The 19,299-nt window shown below is 35.3% G+C and overlaps 1 protein-coding gene across 5 annotated transcripts in view; it reads right to left on the bottom strand.

The window, feature by feature from the left end:
* RALGAPB (Ral GTPase activating protein non-catalytic subunit beta) overlaps positions 1 to 19,299 on the bottom strand; it is a 79,872-nt gene that overhangs the window by 54,744 nt on the left and 5,829 nt on the right. For 3 of the 5 annotated variants that reach the window (XM_070744916.1, XM_070744915.1, XM_070744914.1), the window contains exons 2-8: positions 12,238 to 12,453; positions 10,850 to 11,052; positions 8,516 to 8,679; positions 6,296 to 6,482; positions 5,436 to 5,567; positions 4,261 to 4,439; positions 3,605 to 3,652 (exon numbers count right to left, since the gene is read on the bottom strand). In XM_070744916.1, the coding sequence (XP_070601017.1) occupies positions 3,605 to 3,652; positions 4,261 to 4,439; positions 5,436 to 5,567; positions 6,296 to 6,482; positions 8,516 to 8,679; positions 10,850 to 11,052; positions 12,238 to 12,453 (1,129 nt within the window). The remainder of the gene's footprint in view (positions 1 to 3,604; positions 3,653 to 4,260; positions 4,440 to 5,435; positions 5,568 to 6,295; positions 6,483 to 8,515; positions 8,680 to 10,849; positions 11,053 to 12,237; positions 12,454 to 19,299) is intronic. The other 2 variants (XM_070744918.1, XM_070744917.1) reach the window with 1 other exon arrangement.

The raw sequence follows: 19,299 nt of genomic DNA on the forward strand, positions 1-19,299 counted from the left end.
TGTAGCATCACAAAAACACGGAAGTCCGGAGATGGGGTTTCCCATGGAGGGGAGCCTCAGGGAAATCCCAGCAGTGCAAAAACGGGCGCTTTGTTGGCAACGGAAGTCCAGAGGTGGGGCATCCCAGCGGCGGCCGTGGGTTTGTAAGGTGAAAATAGTTTGTAAGAAGAGGCAAAAAAATCTTAAATCCCGGGTTTGTATCTCGAAAAGTTTGTATGACGAGGCGTTTGTAAGATGAGGTATCACTGTACAACTAATAAGATACTATATTTTTCTTGTTCTGTGTATATTTGTGGCTTTGTGGAGGTATAAACAAATATACACGTACCCACACATACATACTAGTGTGTCATAAGCACATGGTTACTGGGAAATAGAACTTCTCCAAAAAAGGTTTCAGTTGGTAGCTAAAGCCAAGATGTAGTTTCCAGTGGCATTATTGAAAAGAAGGGCCAAACTTGTATTTCCACAAGTAGGAAAATTTGCTTCTGGAAAAAAGCATTTTATCACATGCAGATATTACTGTTTCATTTATCCTCCACAACGTTATCCTTATAGTACAAAATTAACCAATCAATCAATTAAAAATAATCCCTTTGAAAATCATCTTGTTGTAGAACTTCAGCAGTTGGATTTCAAGTTATTTCGAGGACCACAAATAGTATGCCAGGAACTGCATGCAGCCATTTGCCCCAACTGCCCACTCCAAATACACAGCTACAAAATTTCAATGTAATTTAAGGCTTGAAAATGCAGTGCTTAAATTTATTTTTTAAACACCACAGAATTCAACCTTACTTTAGCAAATATTAAAGTTTTATTCTTCCCATTTTAGAAACAATATATTGTTTTATAGCAAAAAATTTCCTGCATCAAAATACAAATTGCTCATGAACATTTTCAAAACCATTTTAAGGGAACCTCATTTATTTTAACTTTAGAAATCAATCTTGCTACAATTTACTCCCAATTTAGTGAGCCTAAGAAATAAGGACAGAAAAGTTCCTCAGTTTTTCTCATAAAATTGCATCCTTTGTTGTTTTTTCTGCTTTAGCTATGGAGTTAGTTTTAAAAAATGAACAAGAAGCCCTAAATAATTTTCTGAAACTTTGATAAAACTTCTCTTGATGGCTGAGGAATCTGGCTGCCTCAAAGTGACATATGAGCAGTCAAATTACATGGAAGTCTAATCTATAAGTATGGAAAAGCTGTTTCCAACAAAACTAAAGTTCATGGTTCTCTAGATGTAGGGTATAGTACTGAGGTTCCCAAACGTTGTTAGTTCACAGCACCTTAAATAGCTCTGTAATTTTTCCATGGTCAACCAAAGACAAAACTGAATTACTTTGAGCTGGTAGTTCACAATATCATAGCACTTCTGTAAGTTTGTTATACCCAGGGAAATCAAAGATATAATGTATTTCTTCTGTATCAATCTAATCTTGACTACTGCATTTCTGGAGCTCACTATTTTGCTGTCATTTTCAAAACTCAAATGCAAGAACTCAAATGCAAGACAGAATTCTTCATTCACAATTAAAAATATTAAGGGAGATCTTTAATCCACAGATAAAATGATAAACAATTTACAAGTGAGTGATTAACAGCTCTCTTCCACATGCCTTGGTATCACAATCAGCACAATTGAAACAGATCTGTTTGTCATAGTTTAACAAAGAGAAAGAAGCAGTATTCTGTTCTTAAACAATTATTCAAACGTTTGTGCTTTTATAAGTGTTAAATTAACAAATAATTCTAAGATTGATTTTAATGCAAATTCTGTATTTGACTCATGATGAAGTGTAGCTCTCACGTTGCAATAAATTTTAAATAGCATTCTGCAAAAAAAAGTCCATATAATTTAAATATATTTTTTCATAGTCTATTATAATTTATTGTAGGATGTGACAGGAAAGCATTTCATATCTATTAAAATGGAATGACTATAGTTGATCTACTTATTTTCAAACTGTGTTATGTTAACCTATTCATACACATCATGTCCCCCCCCCCCCCCCAAGTAGGTATTAGTAGGTGTTAACAGCCTTGCTGGGTTAGCTAGACCAGGAATCTATATACAGCAGCCAACAAATGCCAACAGGAAACTCATAAATTAGACATGAGTACAACATCATCATCCTGCTCATGCTCCCTGTCAGCTCCTATTCAATAGTACTGAATATTTAATTATCTATTCAACCTCTAACATTGCAGTTCTGAATACACAGATATCATAACCACCAATTATTTGGATAACTTAGTCTCCATGTATTTATCTTCTTTTAAATATAACTAAGATTGCTGCATTTGCTGGCATCAGCAAATTCTATAGCAGCAAATTCCAGAGCACATTGCAAAGTAATCTAATTTTATTTGTCCTAAAATTCCCACTCTTCTTTTTTATTCGATTGGTAATTCTCAGTTATAACCCATCAATAATTTTATTAAAGAGTGCAGATTGAAAGACCACTTCTTAAAAATATATTTGAAGTTATTCTGTTATAATATTTACAATTTTTGGTAAGTTTTAAGTTTTCACTCCATACTCCACCTTACTAATCCTGTTATCAACAGCTGAAAATCATTGCAATAGATGATTTCATATGCTGGCATTTTAACATTTTTTCATCTCAAAGAATAATTTTATATATTTCCATTACACCTGTTTTTGAAGCTACACCATATATTTTCCCCCAAGGAAACTTCTTTGATTAGGCAAATTATGCTTTTTATACTTTTTTGTTACACAGTATCACAGTGCAAACACTAGAAATATACATAATACCAGCTTTAAACTACCGTACTTCAAAGTATTTTACTAATAGTAAACTTTATAGTTATCCTAACTATCTTAATATGCTAACTATCTTTTTCTGTTATTTTTTTAGCAACTACATACGGAATTAATATTAAAGCCTCAAGACTTTCACATTCAGTTCCCTTTATCTTAATTGCCAATTACCTCAATCGCTATCAGCAATTATTTGAAGTTAGGAATTTTGTCTAATGTGAATCATTCTGTATTTACCTATCAGTGTGGAACTTCAGTTGCTATTTAAATATTCATTTCTGCCAGCCACCTCACACCTCACTTTTGAAATTATTAAAGCATTCTATTTAATGCCCACAGAAAGAATCCTTCACCTTTATTCAAGCAATCCCTTCATGATTTTTTCAAAAAAATTAATTTATGTGATATTTTTCCTATTGCTGAATGTTTAGAAATTTTGAAAATGTTCCTGCATAGAAATATATGTTATTAGGATAAATTAGGCTGATAAAAAATTACACAAAGAACTAAATATATAGCTGTGTAATTGTTAACATTATAGCTGTGTATTTATAGTACTGTATATGAAGACCAATGTCATTGATAAGGCCGAATTAAGATTCCATTTAACTCTTGCATTATAAAATGGTTAAAATTATACAATTTTGGAACATCATGTTAATTTTGTTGCAGAGTGAGAGAGAAACTTATTAACATGACTCAAACAGAATACTGCAGCTTTCCAGAATTTGATTCAAACCCCAACCACTGTTAAAATCACCACCCATCTGCTGAGATTCTTGTCACCCAAGAGAGTGCAACAAGTTTTAATACCATATCTGGGTAATCTTTCACACCCACTGGTTGTACATGCAGCAACTCCTAAAGAAGAAAGAAAGTATATTTCTGATACAGTATGTGCCATAATGGAAACATTTCCAAAAAAGGTAGTTCCTGAGGAAAATGACATTTTATATTCAATTTTTACTGAAAGTTATAATTTCATACAAAAACAGGCAGTCATTTTAGCCAACAGCAAAGCCAAAATCCTGAAAATTCTTCAAAGCAAATTATTCATGTAGGAACCAAGAAATATTTCAAGGCATTTTGCTAAATATATTAATAATCTATGTTCAATACCTATTACCAAGAATGCAAAAACCTGACCAGAAAAATAGTTGGCTGGTTTCCAAGGATTTGCTATATACCTTCTAACTTAATATCACCTTAAATTTTGCCCCTGGAAACTATATGTAGGAGAGACAGATGGATGTCAGAGGTGGAATATGAAGTTCATAAAAAGACTAACATTTGGCAATTATTTGAAATAAAATATATTTCAAATGTGCAGATGTCACTGACATGTATACAATTCTATAGTCCTGCAGCATACAACTATATTGTTTAATAAATGAATATGAAATGTTAAAATCCATTAGTATATATCACAAAAAGAGGAAAGCAACATGTTAGCAGTTAAAATACTTTACCTAGAAATGCGTCCACTAAGCAACTAATCCCATGCATAGCACGAAAGAATATTTGAGGCAGATGTTTAAGGCAGGAATACTGATTCAATTCCTGAGACGTTCCACTCACATTTAGGAACTGTTCCTGAAATTTGGGGGTAGAACTTATTATCGCTGGATTACTCAAATCCACAGGATTGCTACAAAGAAAAATAATATTATGTAATCACTGACCTAATGAAGAAAAAACCCTAGAATATATTGACTATTTTTACTCTTTTAAAAGTTTCTTTTAAAAAATTAAAAAATTAAAAGATTGAATCATGCTTGAAAGTTTGGAAATGTACATCATTCCCTAAATTTTTAATTTGCCAATGGACAAATTTATCACAAAGCTTGCTATCTCTAAAGTGCTGCATGGAAAACTGATTTCTGTTTCTTTAAATATGTTCTGAAGATGAAACATTTAAAACTTATTAAACCAAGAAGTAATAAACAACTTAAGCTAATAAAGATGATAATGTATTTGGGGGTTTAGGGGAACATAGCACTTGTAAACTGATGCAAATGCAACAGTGTTATAAGAAAATGGTACAGCTATATGAATGTTTGGAGTTAAGGCACTAAAGTCACAGAGGGACTGGAGGAATTATTAGTTTTTAGTATAGTGTTTAAAACAGTATTACTCAACCTTGGCTGCTTGAAGACTTATAGACTTCAACTCCCAGAATTCCTCAGGTAACCATGCTGACTGAGTAATTCTGGGAATTGAAATCCAAACATCTTCAAGTGTCCAAAATTGAGATACACTGGTATAGAACTATGCGAAAGGAACACAATCAGCAAAACATTGAAAAGGTATAAACAATTTCAGAGAAACTATTTTTTAGAATACCAGAAAAAATGTTTTCAGTCAGAACTATACAAAAGCTGTTTTGGGTACTACTCCAAAATACCAAATGCTTAGATTAAGTTAGATGTTTCCACAGGTTAATTTATTCCCGGAATGAAAGTCACCAGCTTAACAAGATTGTGTTTTTATTTTATTTTTATTATTGGTTTGAATATCTGGATCCTGAACTATTACAGAGCCATTTCACAAAAAGGCTGATGTATTTCAATAAGTATTTACCCCAAAAACCTCATACATACATATTTTGCTAATAACATTACATGATTTCTCTTCTGTTCAATACCTCAGCATATGTAAAAAGCGAAACCAAGTCTGGGCAACACATTCATTATCCATTTCAGGAGGTATCAAGTTTGCATCTTCATCAGGAATTTTAAATGGTGGAAATGAAGGTCCATATGTAAAACGCAACAATCTAGGAACAATAATTGGCCTTTTAATGGTTTTAGGATTCTGACTGATTTCAGTACATAAATTAATATCCATATTTCAATGGAAGCATTTGCTGAACAAAATCCTTATAAATATAATGTAAACATCCAAACTGTAATCAGCCTAATGATACTTTAACTCTTTAAAAAATAATGAAGTACTTCTTTTAGACCAGGGCTGTCAAACTCCAAGCCTGCAGACCGGATGTGTTACACGCTAGTCATGCCCATGCCCAGTTTAGCAAAGGGGGGGGGGGGAGTCCCAATATGTCACGTGATGCTGTGATGACGTGAGTTTGACATCCCTGTTTAAGATGAAGCAAAAGTCCAGTTAACAGTTTATTTGTATGCCAATAAAATAAATTTAAACAAGGAATTAACTGGTTATATAGCAATATTAAACTTCCTTGCTCAAATGGTAATATTCATACAATGCAGAATTACTCTTAATAGTGCAGTGATTATGAAAAACAAAACGAACAAATGATAACGGGAACTGTGATCTACATTCTGCCATGTGACCAGCCAGAACCCAGTGAAATTAAATTTAAATAACTAATTCAAAAATTTACACATAGTAGTAAATGTACTATTTCAGATGTGGTAAAAATCAATTTGAATAGAAAGAGCAATGCCCAAGGGGTTCTCCTGAAATGTTAATATCAACTGCTTCAATAGTAATGCCAAACTGAATAATGAAGAGATAGCCTACCTAGCAGTGAGTGCGCAGATGACTTTACTCCACTGTTCTACCACTGCAGAATGATGCCTCCAATTTGCTACCATCTCTTTGGCAGTTTTCCAATAAGGTGGTGTGGGAAAACACCGAGAACACGCTAGCAACCAGACTTCAAACAATACACCAATCAGTTTTTCAGCCAGATTTTCAGCAATACCACCTTAAAACAAAGCAAAGAATATTTAAAAAATCTTCATAGAAACATAGAAGACTGACGGCAGAAAAAGACCTCATGGTCCATCTAGTCTGCCCTTATACTATTTCCTGTATTTTGTCTTACAATGGATATATGTTTATCCCAGGCATGTTTAAATTCGGTTACTGTGGATTTACCAACCACGTCTGCTGGAAGTTTGTTCCAAGGATCTACTATTCTTTCAGTAAAATAATATTTTCCCATGTTGCCTTTGATCCTTCCCCCAACTAACTTCAAATTGTGTCCCCTTGTTCTTGTGTTCACTTTCCTATTAAAAACACTTCCCTCCTGAACCCTATTTAACCCTTTAGCATATTTAAATGTTTCGATCATGTCCCCCCTTTTCCTTCTGTCTTCCAGACTATACAGATTGAGTTCATTAAGTCTTTCCTGATACGTTTTATACTTAAGACCTTCCACCATTCTTGTAGCCCGTCTTTGGACCCGTTCAATTTTGTCAATATCTTTTTGTAGGTGAGGTCTCCAGAACTGAACACAGTACTCCAAATGTGGTCTCACCAGCGCTCTATATAAGGGGATCACAATCTCCCTCTTCCTGCTTGTTATACCTCTAGCTATGCAGCCAAGCATCCTACTTGCTTTTCCTACCGCCCGACCACACTGCTCACCCATTTTGAGACTGTCAGAAATCACTACCCCTAAATCCTTCTCTTCTGAAGTTTTTGCTAACACAGAACTGCCAATGCAATACTCAGATTGAGGATTCCTTTTCACCAAGTGCATTATTTTACATTTGGAAACATTAAACTGCAGTTTCCATTGCTTTGACCATTTATCTAGTAAAGCTAAATCATTTATCATATTACAGACCCCTCCAGGAATATCAACCCAATTGCACACTTTAGAGTCATCGGCAAATAGGCAAACCTTCCCTACCAGACCTTCCCCTATGTCACTCACAAACTATTAAAAAGAATAGGACCCAGAACAGACCCTTGTGGCACACCGCTTGTAACCTGTCTCTGCTCAGAATACTCGCCATAACTCTCTGATGTCTATGCTTCAGCCAGCTTGAAATCCACTTGATTCCTTGGAAGGAATCCTCTATTATTTTTATATTAAGGGATAATTGTGATCCATCAAGGTATACAGTAACGGTTTGCATTGTATATTCAACTGTGATATTGCTTTATGATCATATACCAGAATAATCAGCTTTATTCAGAACTGTTTAGCAAACTTCATGTATATATTAAATTTCTGGAAAATGTTATTTCCAACCTTCTAATACATAAAAATAAAAATACTGAAACTTTTAGAATATGTTGATTTTTTTAACTATTAAAATTCTATTAAATCTATAGGATATAATTAATACTATTAAAATAAATACATTCTCACTTATGAATTATGTCTTGTGAGGTAATCTAATGTTAATTTCAGATAAATATTTTGTAAAAACAAGTTATTCAGAAAACAGCTATCCAAGAATTTCATTAGCTAAATTGAGATTAACATTTGTGGATGACTGTTTTAATTTACTAGACTTGTAAAAATATAATTGGGCTAATATTTTATCAACCATAAATATGCACAATGAAAATGTTCTGGTGTACATGGAATAAATTCATGGGCCTTATTGGAAAGTTGTTACTTGTCTTCAATAAGTTTAGGGCAAGTTTTTGGAATAATATATAGAAGAAACATTGGTTAATTTCAAGGATTGTGGGTATGAGAAATCTTTGGTGTCTATTGCAACATAGATTAGATTTTGAATTGAAGCGTACAAATATTGCAAGTCCTTAAAAACATATTGATATTGATGAATTGAAGTATAAGAAAAATGATTTATCAAAAAAAGTACCTTCAGTTTACCGAATATTAGAGACAAGTCTAATATTTCAACATCATTTCATGGGATTATGATGCTTTAAAATGTTAAAACAGTAAGAAAAACAGGATATTTTTAATTACAGTATAAAATCTCTAGCTAAAAGTCTATTTGGAAGTAGCAAATAAGAACAACTATATCTAACCTTGCACTGTTGGTGGTGCCAGTAGAGTATCATTAATCTGCAGTAGAAACAATAATAAAACTTCCCATGTTTCTCTAGCCATAATGGTTGATTCATGAGCCAATTTCTGTACAGCTTTCAAAACTTGCAAACACAATTTAATCTGACTGGAACCTTGGTCCTGCCTATAAAGAAGAAACATATTTTAACAACACAAACTACAAAAAGTATCTGCAAAGGCTGAAGTTAGAAAATCGCTAACAGCAAATTTGTATGTTATCACGAGTCCACGGAAGGGGCAGCATACAAATCATCATCATAATAATAATAATAATAATAATAACAACAACAACAACAACAACAATCCTGGAAAAAGAGTACATAGCCCTTCAGTTTTGTATTTGAGGAAAAAACAGAATTAACAAATTATTTCTTAAATGAGAATGGGAATTCTGTTGAATTGATTTTTATTCTTGCATTTGAAAGATTCTCTATTTTAACATTTCCTGACATTAAATTTGATCAATGAATCTTGTTCCCTAGTTACAATATAATATACTGTTAAGGGCCTGACAGCACTGCTTCCAGTCAGTGAAGCGGTGGAAGTGATGTGCCGGTGTCTGGAGGCTGTCAACAGGTTCAAACTCAACCCGGACAAGACGGAGTGGCTGTGGGTTTTGCCTCCCAAGGACAATTCCATCTGTCCGTCCATTACCCTGGGGGGGAGTTATTGACCCCCTTGGAGAGGGTCTGCAACTTGGGCGTCCTCCTCGATCCACAGCTAACATTAGAGCACCATCTTTCAGCTGTGGCGAGGAGGGCATTTGCCCAGATTCACCTGGTGCACCAGTTGCAGCCCTATTTGGACTGCTCAAAGTCACTCACACCCTCATCACCTCGAGATTCGACTACTGCAACGCTCTCTACATGGGGCTACCTTTGAAAAGTGTTTAGAAACTTCATATTGTGCAGAATGCGGCCGCGAGAGTTATTGTGGGGCTTCCTAGATTCGTCAACACTCTGTGGCCTGCACTGGTTGCCGATTAGTTTCCGGTCACAATTCAAAGTGTTGGTAATGACCTATAAAACCCTTCATGGCATCAGATCAGAATATCTTCGGAACCGCCTTCTGCCACACAAATCCCAGCGACTGATTAGGTCCCACACAGTTGGCCTTCTCTGGGTCCCGTCGACAAAACAATGCCGTCTGGCGGGCCCCAGGGGAAGAGCCTTCTCTGTGGTGGTCCCGGCCCTCTGGAACCAACTCCCCCCGGAAATTAGAGCTGCCCCACCCTCGCCTTTCGTAAGCTATTAAAGATACACCTCTGTCGTCAGGCATGGGGAAGCGGAGCCCCTGGGTTTTATTATTTATGTATGGTATGAGTGTGTTGTATGGTTTTTAAATAATGGACTTTAGATTTCTTTTAATGTATTAGATTTGTTACATTGTTGTTATTGTTGTGAGCCACCCCGAGTCTTCGGAGAGGGCCGGCATATAAATCTAATAAAAAAATCATTATTATTATTATTATTATTATTATTATTATTATTATTATTATTATTATGAGAGGTTAGTCATAAAAAGATTTTTCAAAACATCGGAAGTCAGCAATTAGAATAATTTGAAATCTCTGAGCTACCTTGCTAAATTCAAAATACCTAATAGTTCTTCTAAAAATATACCACTTTCTGAGATCCTGCTTACTGAAGAAGAGCTGGAAACACATGGGGCATTATATTTTTAGCTTAAATGTTTTACTTCAACTGCTGGTAATTTATTGCAGAGTTTAAGATGGTTAACAATTTGCAAACAGCATTTTAAAGAATAAAAATTTTACAGACTCAAAAGCATAAATATTTATGTTTCCCAAAACAAAAATTACCAAGTTTTTTCTACAATTATAATTTTTCACACACTTTCCCCACCTAAAAGAGGCTGAAAATGTGGGTGCATCTTATATTCCGAATGTGGCTTTTTTTTGGAAGCCTTTTTTCAGCCCAATGAGGCACTAGCGAGTGGAGCGATCTTCCTTGCTTCACCTGCTTCCCATTGCTTCTCTCCCCAATGATTAGCTATGCTTTAGAAGCTGTTTTTTATCCCCAACCAGTGGATAAAATGCATGTGCTTGTGCTCAAAGCCAATGAACTAACATGCTAATGAGTACCTGGTAGGCAGATTCAAACCCCCCCCCCCATTTTTCTCCCCAAAAAACTAAGGTGCATTTTATATTCTGAAAAATACGATAACAGTATGAGTAATCTATATTTTTAAGATAAATGATGGCTGATAATATGAACTATTATTTTGTCTTAATAATGATAGAGGCATAAAATTATTTGCTCCACACTACTTACCTAGGTACAAAGAGGTTCTGTAAATGCTTGAGAATGCTCTGAACGTAAAGATTTGGTTCTTTGATAACAGGTGGAGGAATTGTATCTTTAGGTATAACCAGAGCCATAATCCAATCTGTATATACATCAACACAATATTTCACTGTCTCACCATCCAAAGGGAGAGTCAGCCCATAGCAAACCACCTCCATTGTCCATTTTACCTAAGAAAATAAAAATATGGCAGTATTAATACCAGCAATGACAAAAATATAAGCAAGCAAGTTTGACAAACAAAATTCAAAAGTCCCCTTTCTGACTCGTGCAGTATACAGGTCCTCAATGGGTTGGTAGCAATTGTTTTTTTCTGCAATTTTAATTATCCTCTGAAGTCTCTCTGTCTGTCTTATTGGGTTGCAGAGCCAAACCAGACAGTAATAGAGGTGCAAATGACAGATTCAATAATTCCTCTGTAGAACTGTATCAACAGCTCCTTGAGCAGTTTGAGCTTTCTGAGTTGGCGCAGAAAGAACATTCTTTGTTGTGCTTTGTTTAGCAGATCTCTAATGATTAATTGAAGATATGGGTGAAGATGGGGCCCAATTGGCCAGCACAGAATGAGTAATCTTGTCTGGGCCTAGAACTTTTTCTGGTTTTTGTCTGTGAAATAGGTCTTGCACTTCCTTTTCTGTGATCATTAGGGGTTGTGAACCCAATGGTATGGAATCAGTTGTAGGAGGTTTGGCTGTTGGTGTGTCTGAGATTGGGGGTGCCGAGATAGGTGGTTGTAGTTTCCTTTCAAACCTGCAATAAAATACATTCATCTGCCAGTTGTTGATTTCCTTCTGCCTGTAAAGGTTGTTTGCTGTAACCAATGATATTTTTAAGAGTTTTCCACATGTTTGCAGGTTCATTTGTTGAGAACTGATTCTTTAGCTTTTCAGAGTAGCTTCTTTTTCCTGCTCTGGTCTCCCTTGTTAATACATTTCTGGCCTGATTGTACAGCAATATGTATAGCAGTGGGCTACAAAATATATTGTTTGTGTGTTTCAGTGAATCCAGTGTGAATAGAACTTAACATGCCTACACGTGAACATGCTATAATATGCATATTGCAGACTACCTGTAAAATGGTTTTTAGCACAGATCCTGTCATGTTAATAGAACAAGAGATTTAGTTAAAAATCTACATCAAATTAGGGAGAGGGGCAGCATATAAATCCAATAAATAAATAAATAAATATTTTTCAAATGATAGTTTGCTGCTGGTATAATTTATTATGGAACGTGTTTTATCAGATTAGACAAAAATGTCTGTTTCTCAGCACTGTTATTTTTAAATTAGAGAAGCAACCTTATTTATACACATACATAAAGTGGGATTAAAAATTGGGCAGATGGATACTTACTTCTTTGTCAGTTTTTAGTAAACTTTCATTTCCAGCCATTGGTGACAAATTCAAGATTTGGCCAAGAGGACGGACAACAGCATTTGCCACCTCCCTTCCCACATTTTCAGGATAACTGTGAAGTACGCTGGTATGACCTTTATCATTTTGAATTACAAGGTGTAGAGACCTCCACTCTGAGTACATAATGCCTTTATACTGCAGAATAGACTGTACCTGAAATGAAACAATACAGAATTAATATTTGTTTTAAATGTAATAATCTTTATTAAATATATACATAAAAAGAAAATGAAAAAGAAAAAGACTAGCAAACATATAAACAAGTAAAACATACATTCACTCAAAAAAGTGTTTTCCGTGTATACATATTTACAATTATAATTTATAATCACTTGTGACGAGTGATAGAATTAATGTTGTTATGTACGATTGAGAACAAAAAGGATTAGTGCAACCCATAAAATTACTCAAAAAGGAATTGGAACGAATACTCTAATCAAATAAAATAGCGTAGTTGTTGGACTATTCAGTTGATTTTTTTTAATCCATTCTCCCCATCTGTTTTATTATTGAAGCAGCAGCAAATTTGTGAGACTAAAAAATATCCTTTTAGATGCAAATCATTAAGCAAACATTGTGGACTTTAAGCAAATCAATTTTATTCAATGCACTTTTGCCAGAAACTGGAAGTAAACATTGGAAACCAGAACAAAATACCAAAAACTGCAACCACATGACCACAGGACGCTGCAATGGCTGAAAGCCAGTTCTCAAGCACTCAAAATGCATGGGGTCATATTTGCATGCAGTTGTCAGAAATTAAAAAATAGATTCTAAAATAGCTCTGAGGAGCTTTGTCCTAATTTCAAATGGTTGCTAAGTGATCAGTCATTAAGCAAGGATTACTTCTACTTGTCACAGGGATACCCAACTATTTTTCCTTTACCAATTTTATTCATTAATTCTCTTTAACTTGTATTCTTGTATTTTTCAACCCTTTAAATTTGCTTTTCTTTATGTTGCTCCAAATATTCCAAAATATTCACCCCAGTTCTAACATTGTTCTTCACTCTTCTTTTTTGGTAAAAACCCATAATGGTACTTGAGAATAAATTATTCAATCTATCAACTACAGGTTTTGTGAATAACTTAATTGCTCATAGCTTTTGTTAAAGTGAAAACTTCCCTGAGGTGCTGACTTATGCTACATCGGGCAGCTACATTTCCCTCTTTAGGTATTAAAGCTTCTTTCCAAATCCTGACATCTTTCCATCCTTTGGATAGAATTCATCGTCTTTTCTAGAGGTTGTTAAAGTTCATTCTCAAAACATTTATAATAAAGAGAAGATAATCCACCTGGTCCAGGTACTTTTTCTAGTTTAATCTTTCTACTTTAGCTTCAGGGATTTTCTTCAGTTATAGGTCCATTCATAATTTGTCTTTCTCTATAATCCTTTTTAGATATTCATCCATTTTTTCTACATAAATGTCAAATCCTTTATACAACCTACTTAAGGTAATATCGATGGAATTCTTTTTCAACAGACATATTATCTGTTAATACTCTACCTCCTTTTTGAGGTTTCAATATCATTTGCTTTAGTTTATATGCCAACCATTTAATAATAATAATAATAATAATAATAATAATTATTATTATTATTATTATTATTTATTGGATTTGTATGCCGCCCCTCTCCGTAGACTCGGGGCGGCTAACAACAATGATAAAAACAGCATGTGACAATCCAATAATAAAACAACTAAAACCCTTATTATAAAACCAAACATACACACAGACATACCATGCATAACTTGTAATGGCCTAGGGCAAAGATCTTCAAACTTGGCAACTTCAAGACTTAATGACTTCAACTCCCAGAATTCTTCAGCCAATGTAGCTGGCTGGAGAATTGTGGGAGTTGAAGTCCACAAGTCTTAAAATTGCCAAGTTTGGGGACCCCTGGCCTAGGGGGAAGGAATATCTCAACTCCCTGGTTTATTTTGAATTTCAAAGTTTCTTTGCTTTACACAATTTGTTTTTATTACAATTTCTCTTACTCTTTACATATTTTTCCAAATTTTAAAGCACACAAACAGCCCTTTAGATTATTTATGCTCACACATATTACTTTATTATTCAGACCAAAATTTAAAAATGAAGGGGAAAGATGCACAAACATGTTCTATGATTTCCAATTCTAATTATGGATACAATGGATGAAGAATTTGTAAAAGTTATTCAGATATAGTGTTTGTGGAAACTGACGTCTGGAGAAAATAAATTACAGGAATATCCATCATAAAAGAGCACTTTCATTCAAAACCTCATGCAGGTAAAGCAAATCTTACAATAAAGTTTATGCTATGATCAACAAAACAGATATAACACAATAGGTTTATTACAGGAGAAGTACTTCTTGCATTTTATTATTCAGGATTCAGATGGAAATATCCACTGAAGATATGTAATCTATTTACAAATATATTTATTTATACCAATATAGTAGTGGGGGGGAGGGAGGGAGGGAGGGAGGGAGGGAGGGAGGGAGGGAGGGAGGGAGGAATTACAAGAGAGTAGTGTTACAAGCTGGGCACCAAATGCCTAAACCAGTGATGGCATGGGTGCCACAGGTGGCACGAGGAGCCATATCTGCTGGCACGCAAATTGTTGCCCTAGCTCAGCTCCAACATGTATGTCTGTGCTGGCCAACTGGTTTTTGGCTCTCGCAGAGGTTCTGAGAGGGTATTTTTGACTTCTAGAGAGCCTCCAGAGGGATGGAAGAAGGTAGTTTTACCATCCTATGGATCCAGGGAAGCCTTTCAAGCCTGGGGATAGCGAAACACGAGCCTATTGGGCCCACCAGAAGTTGGGAAACAGGTCATTTCCCTCTTCCAGAGGGCCTCCAGGGGGTGGAAGAACCTGTTTTCGCCCTACCCGGGCATTGAATTGTGGGTGTGGGCACTTGTGCATGCACGATAGTGCGTACACACGCTCTTTTGGCACCCGAGGGAAAAAAAGGTTTGCCATCACTGGCCTAGACTGTGATGTGACCACAGGGAAACCACAGCCAATATTAAGTATAAGGACTTTGTCATAATTACCATTTGTTTAGCACCACATTTGAACAGTTGTTGAGTGAATAGTCATTAAACAAATACAACCTGTATTGGACACACATAAATACTCAATTATTTTTAAATTTTTAATGGTTTTAAGGGTACTATGGATATTATATTCATGTATAAAAACCTTCCAAGAAAACTCTATCTATAAAATGTTCTGCAGCTTTAAACCCTCTCTGAGATTACAAACCGCAGGATCTACAAGCCGACTTTTTTCACATATATGAAGTTATAAACTATAGTTTACAAACCACAATTTGACTTCGGAGTCTTCGGAGAGGGGTGGCATACAAATCTAATAAATTGAATTGAATTGACACATTACACTGATCCACAATGTAATTTGTTTGGCTTTAAATTAGTATATGTTAATTCCTGCCTCAGCCTGACCCAATTGTTCTTCATTACAGTAAATATGACAAATCTTGCATTTTGAACAGATGTCACAGTCTGAAGATGGTGTGATAATGATGAAAAAAACCTGTGGCCTAATTTATTCAGTGAGCTAAAAGCATTGCAAGCTATCCCTTATGCTTATGTTTAAGCATCTTCTGTAAACTGAGCTTATATACCATTAGTGGTTGGTGTGTGTCTTCTTCTGGTAGACGGTATGTCCTATGGAGCCATTGGGTTTTTGTAGATTAGGACATCCAGGAAGGGAAGTTAGTTGTTGGTTTCTATTTCCATGGTGAATTGTATTTTGGGGTGTAGGCTGGGTGGTTGTATTTGGGAAAGAAAAACTGGACAGCTTTCTCACACATCTCAACAGCCTACACCCCAAAATACAATTCAAGCGCTACTTGAACACAAAATCCCACCATCACCCTGCACAGATCAATTCCGTAGCCAAGACCCTCATTTCCAGAACCAAACGCCTAGCCGAAAAAGACCACCTGGAACCTGAATTACACAGTCTCACAAATGTATTAATTTCCAATGGATTCCAAAGAGAGGCAATCAACAACTTAATCCAAAAAGAGAGACCCCCCAAGAACCAAGACACAGAACAGGACAATGGAATCTCCCTCCTCCCTTACATCAAAGGCACCACAGATATAATCAGTAAAATTCTCCGCAAACACAACATCAAGACAGCCTTTGGTACAGATAAAAAAATAGCCAACATCCTAAGAAACCCGAAAGACAATATCCAGCTAGAAAACAAGGGAGTTTATCAAATACCATGTAAAATCTGCCCAGCCACATATATTGGACAAACTAACAGGAGAGTAAATGCACGTGTTGCAGAACATAAGAATGCATTAAGGAAAAAAAGAAAAAACCTCCTCCCTTTTCCAACACTTCAAAACTACAGGACATGAAATTGATTTTGACAGTACTAAATTAATTTCCAAAACAGAACACTACAGCAAAAGAATAATCATGGAGGCCATCGAGATAGAAAAACACCCCCAAAATATGAACAAGCGGGATAATACCTCCCGCCTACCAGACATCTGGAAACCAGCCCTCAAACGTAACCCAGCCATAAAAACTGAAACCAGACTCAGAACACACATTGCAAAACAATCAAGTAGCCTGCAAGCTCCAACTACTCAGGATATCACGCCTAATCAACAACCATTAACTAATCAGCATACCTCAGCTACATCAACGACCCCAGGTGTTACCCCACTGACTCACCAGGAAGTTTCTACACAGCAGGCAATTGCTGAGCCATCAAACCACACCCAGCCACCAGTATTTATAGAAGGAAGGCAGCTCAGGTCTCGCTGTGTTCGCCCTAGAACAAGGACAGAAACACCAGCCTGAAGATTTTCCTTCTTTTTTGACTGCATTTTTATGTTCTGCAATGCGTGCGTTTATTCTTTGATTAGTTTGTCCAATGTATGTGGCTGCACATGTTTTGCATGGTATTTCATAGATTCCTTGGTTTTCGAGTTGGATTTCATATATATATGACAGTCTTGGCATATTCAGGTTTCTTCCCGTGTAGGATTTAGAGATTTCTGGCGACATTTCGACGAGGTCCCACTCGTCACCTTCAGGCTGGTGCTTCTGTCCTTGTTCTAAGGCGAACACCTCATCGAAACGTCACCAAAAATCTCTGAATCCTACACGAAAAGAAACCCGAATATGCCAAGGGTGTCATACTTGTACCCGTGAAAATCTATGAATATATATATATGTGAAATCTACAAATATATATATATATATATGTGTGTGTGAAGGTCTTGGCATATTCGGGTTTCTTCCCGTGTAGGATTTAGTGTAGGAAGAAACCCGAATGTGCCAAGACCTTCATACCTGTGCCCGTGAAAATCTACGAAAACACACACACACACACACAAGGTACACATAAATATATAAATATATAGATAGATGTAGGTATACATATATATGTAAGTATTTTAATTCAGGGAAAAGTTATTTTGTTCAGTATGAACATGTAGCTTACTAGAGGTGGTCAAAACAGTCCATAATAGATACCATTAAGCTTAATTCAAAAATTTCCTCTGGAACATATTTTATATGTGAGAATGTCCAGCTCAACACAAAAGGAAAAGTCAGCATAGTGTTCCTTCACAAAGAACAAACAAATTAAATTATGTAAGTAACAGTGATATGCAAACTAAGAAAGGTTGCACTAAACAGGAAACTGATGTATTCAAAAGGATTTCCTTCTCTCCTATTGACTTCCTAAGGAGTCCATTTTTATTTCCTGGAGAAGAAAATGGAATACAATTTGTACCACAGCTTAAAAGATCAAAAAGCAATTACACATCTCTGATGGATGAAATCATCCCAGCTACGCTTTCTGATAACTTAATCTTTATGAATCAACTTTTTCTTACTAATTCAAATCCAGATCATGGCACCAACAAAGATACTTTGGTCACCTTATAAAATGTCTGAGTTTTTAATATAGTATTGTGTGTGTGTGTGTGTGTGTGTGTGTGTGTGTGTGCGTGTTTGTTTTTTTGCTGAATTTGAAAATTAAGGGAGACTAGGATAGATCTATTTCGGCCTTATTTTGGCCTCATCAGCTAGCCATACCCACTGGGACTTGAACCTGCAACCTTTGCCTTGTAAGGCAGAGAATTATCTTCTAGGCTACAGTATCCAATCCAATATATAAATATAATTTTTGTATACACACTGCTCAAAAAAATAAAGGGAACACTTAAACAACATAATATAACTACAATAAATACAACTTCTGTGAAATCAAACTGTCCACTTAGGAAGTAACACTGAATGACAATCAATTTCACATGCTATTGTGCACATTCAACTTTGTACAGAACAAAGTATTCAATGAGAATATTTCATTCATTCAGATCTAGATTGTGTTATTTGAGTGTTCTCATTATTTTTTGAGCAGTATGTGTCATTCATAAGATCCTTTTGCATTACTTTCTAATTCCTGGCTCTGCAGAGTTTAAATCAATGAGAAATAGTTATATAGTTAATAGTCAATGAAAAATAATTATAATCTCAAATCAGCAATTTTGGAATTTTAAAATCACTGCATTATTAACACCCTTTCTAAAATTAGTTTATCACTCCCACCCAAGATTTGGTTTAGCTTTCTCTTCCTATACAATTCTATTTATATAACTTCATTCTGCTTGTCACACTTTAAAACTTTGCAAAATGAATTCAAAGATTTCAAATCTTTCTTTTGTTTTCTCAAATGATTGTGTGCTATATTTTTCTGCAGCCTATTTACCATTATTATGTAGTAGTATATCAAATTAAATTATGTACTTTAAAGAGAAAAACACAAAGTTCTCATCTTTTATGAAATATGGACCTATTGTATGAAATAGGTTGTGTGTGCTGCAGTTAGTTGAAAGAATGACTTACGGTAGGTAGTTTGGAATTTGGTTTGTGATTTGGTACTTACAACATTGCATTATAATGTGTTATACTGTACATATTTCAGTATTTTGTGGAAATTAAACCACT

This window comes from Erythrolamprus reginae, chromosome 3 (assembly GCF_031021105.1).
Source record: "Erythrolamprus reginae isolate rEryReg1 chromosome 3, rEryReg1.hap1, whole genome shotgun sequence".
Classification (NCBI taxonomy): Eukaryota; Metazoa; Chordata; class Lepidosauria; order Squamata; family Dipsadidae; genus Erythrolamprus; species Erythrolamprus reginae.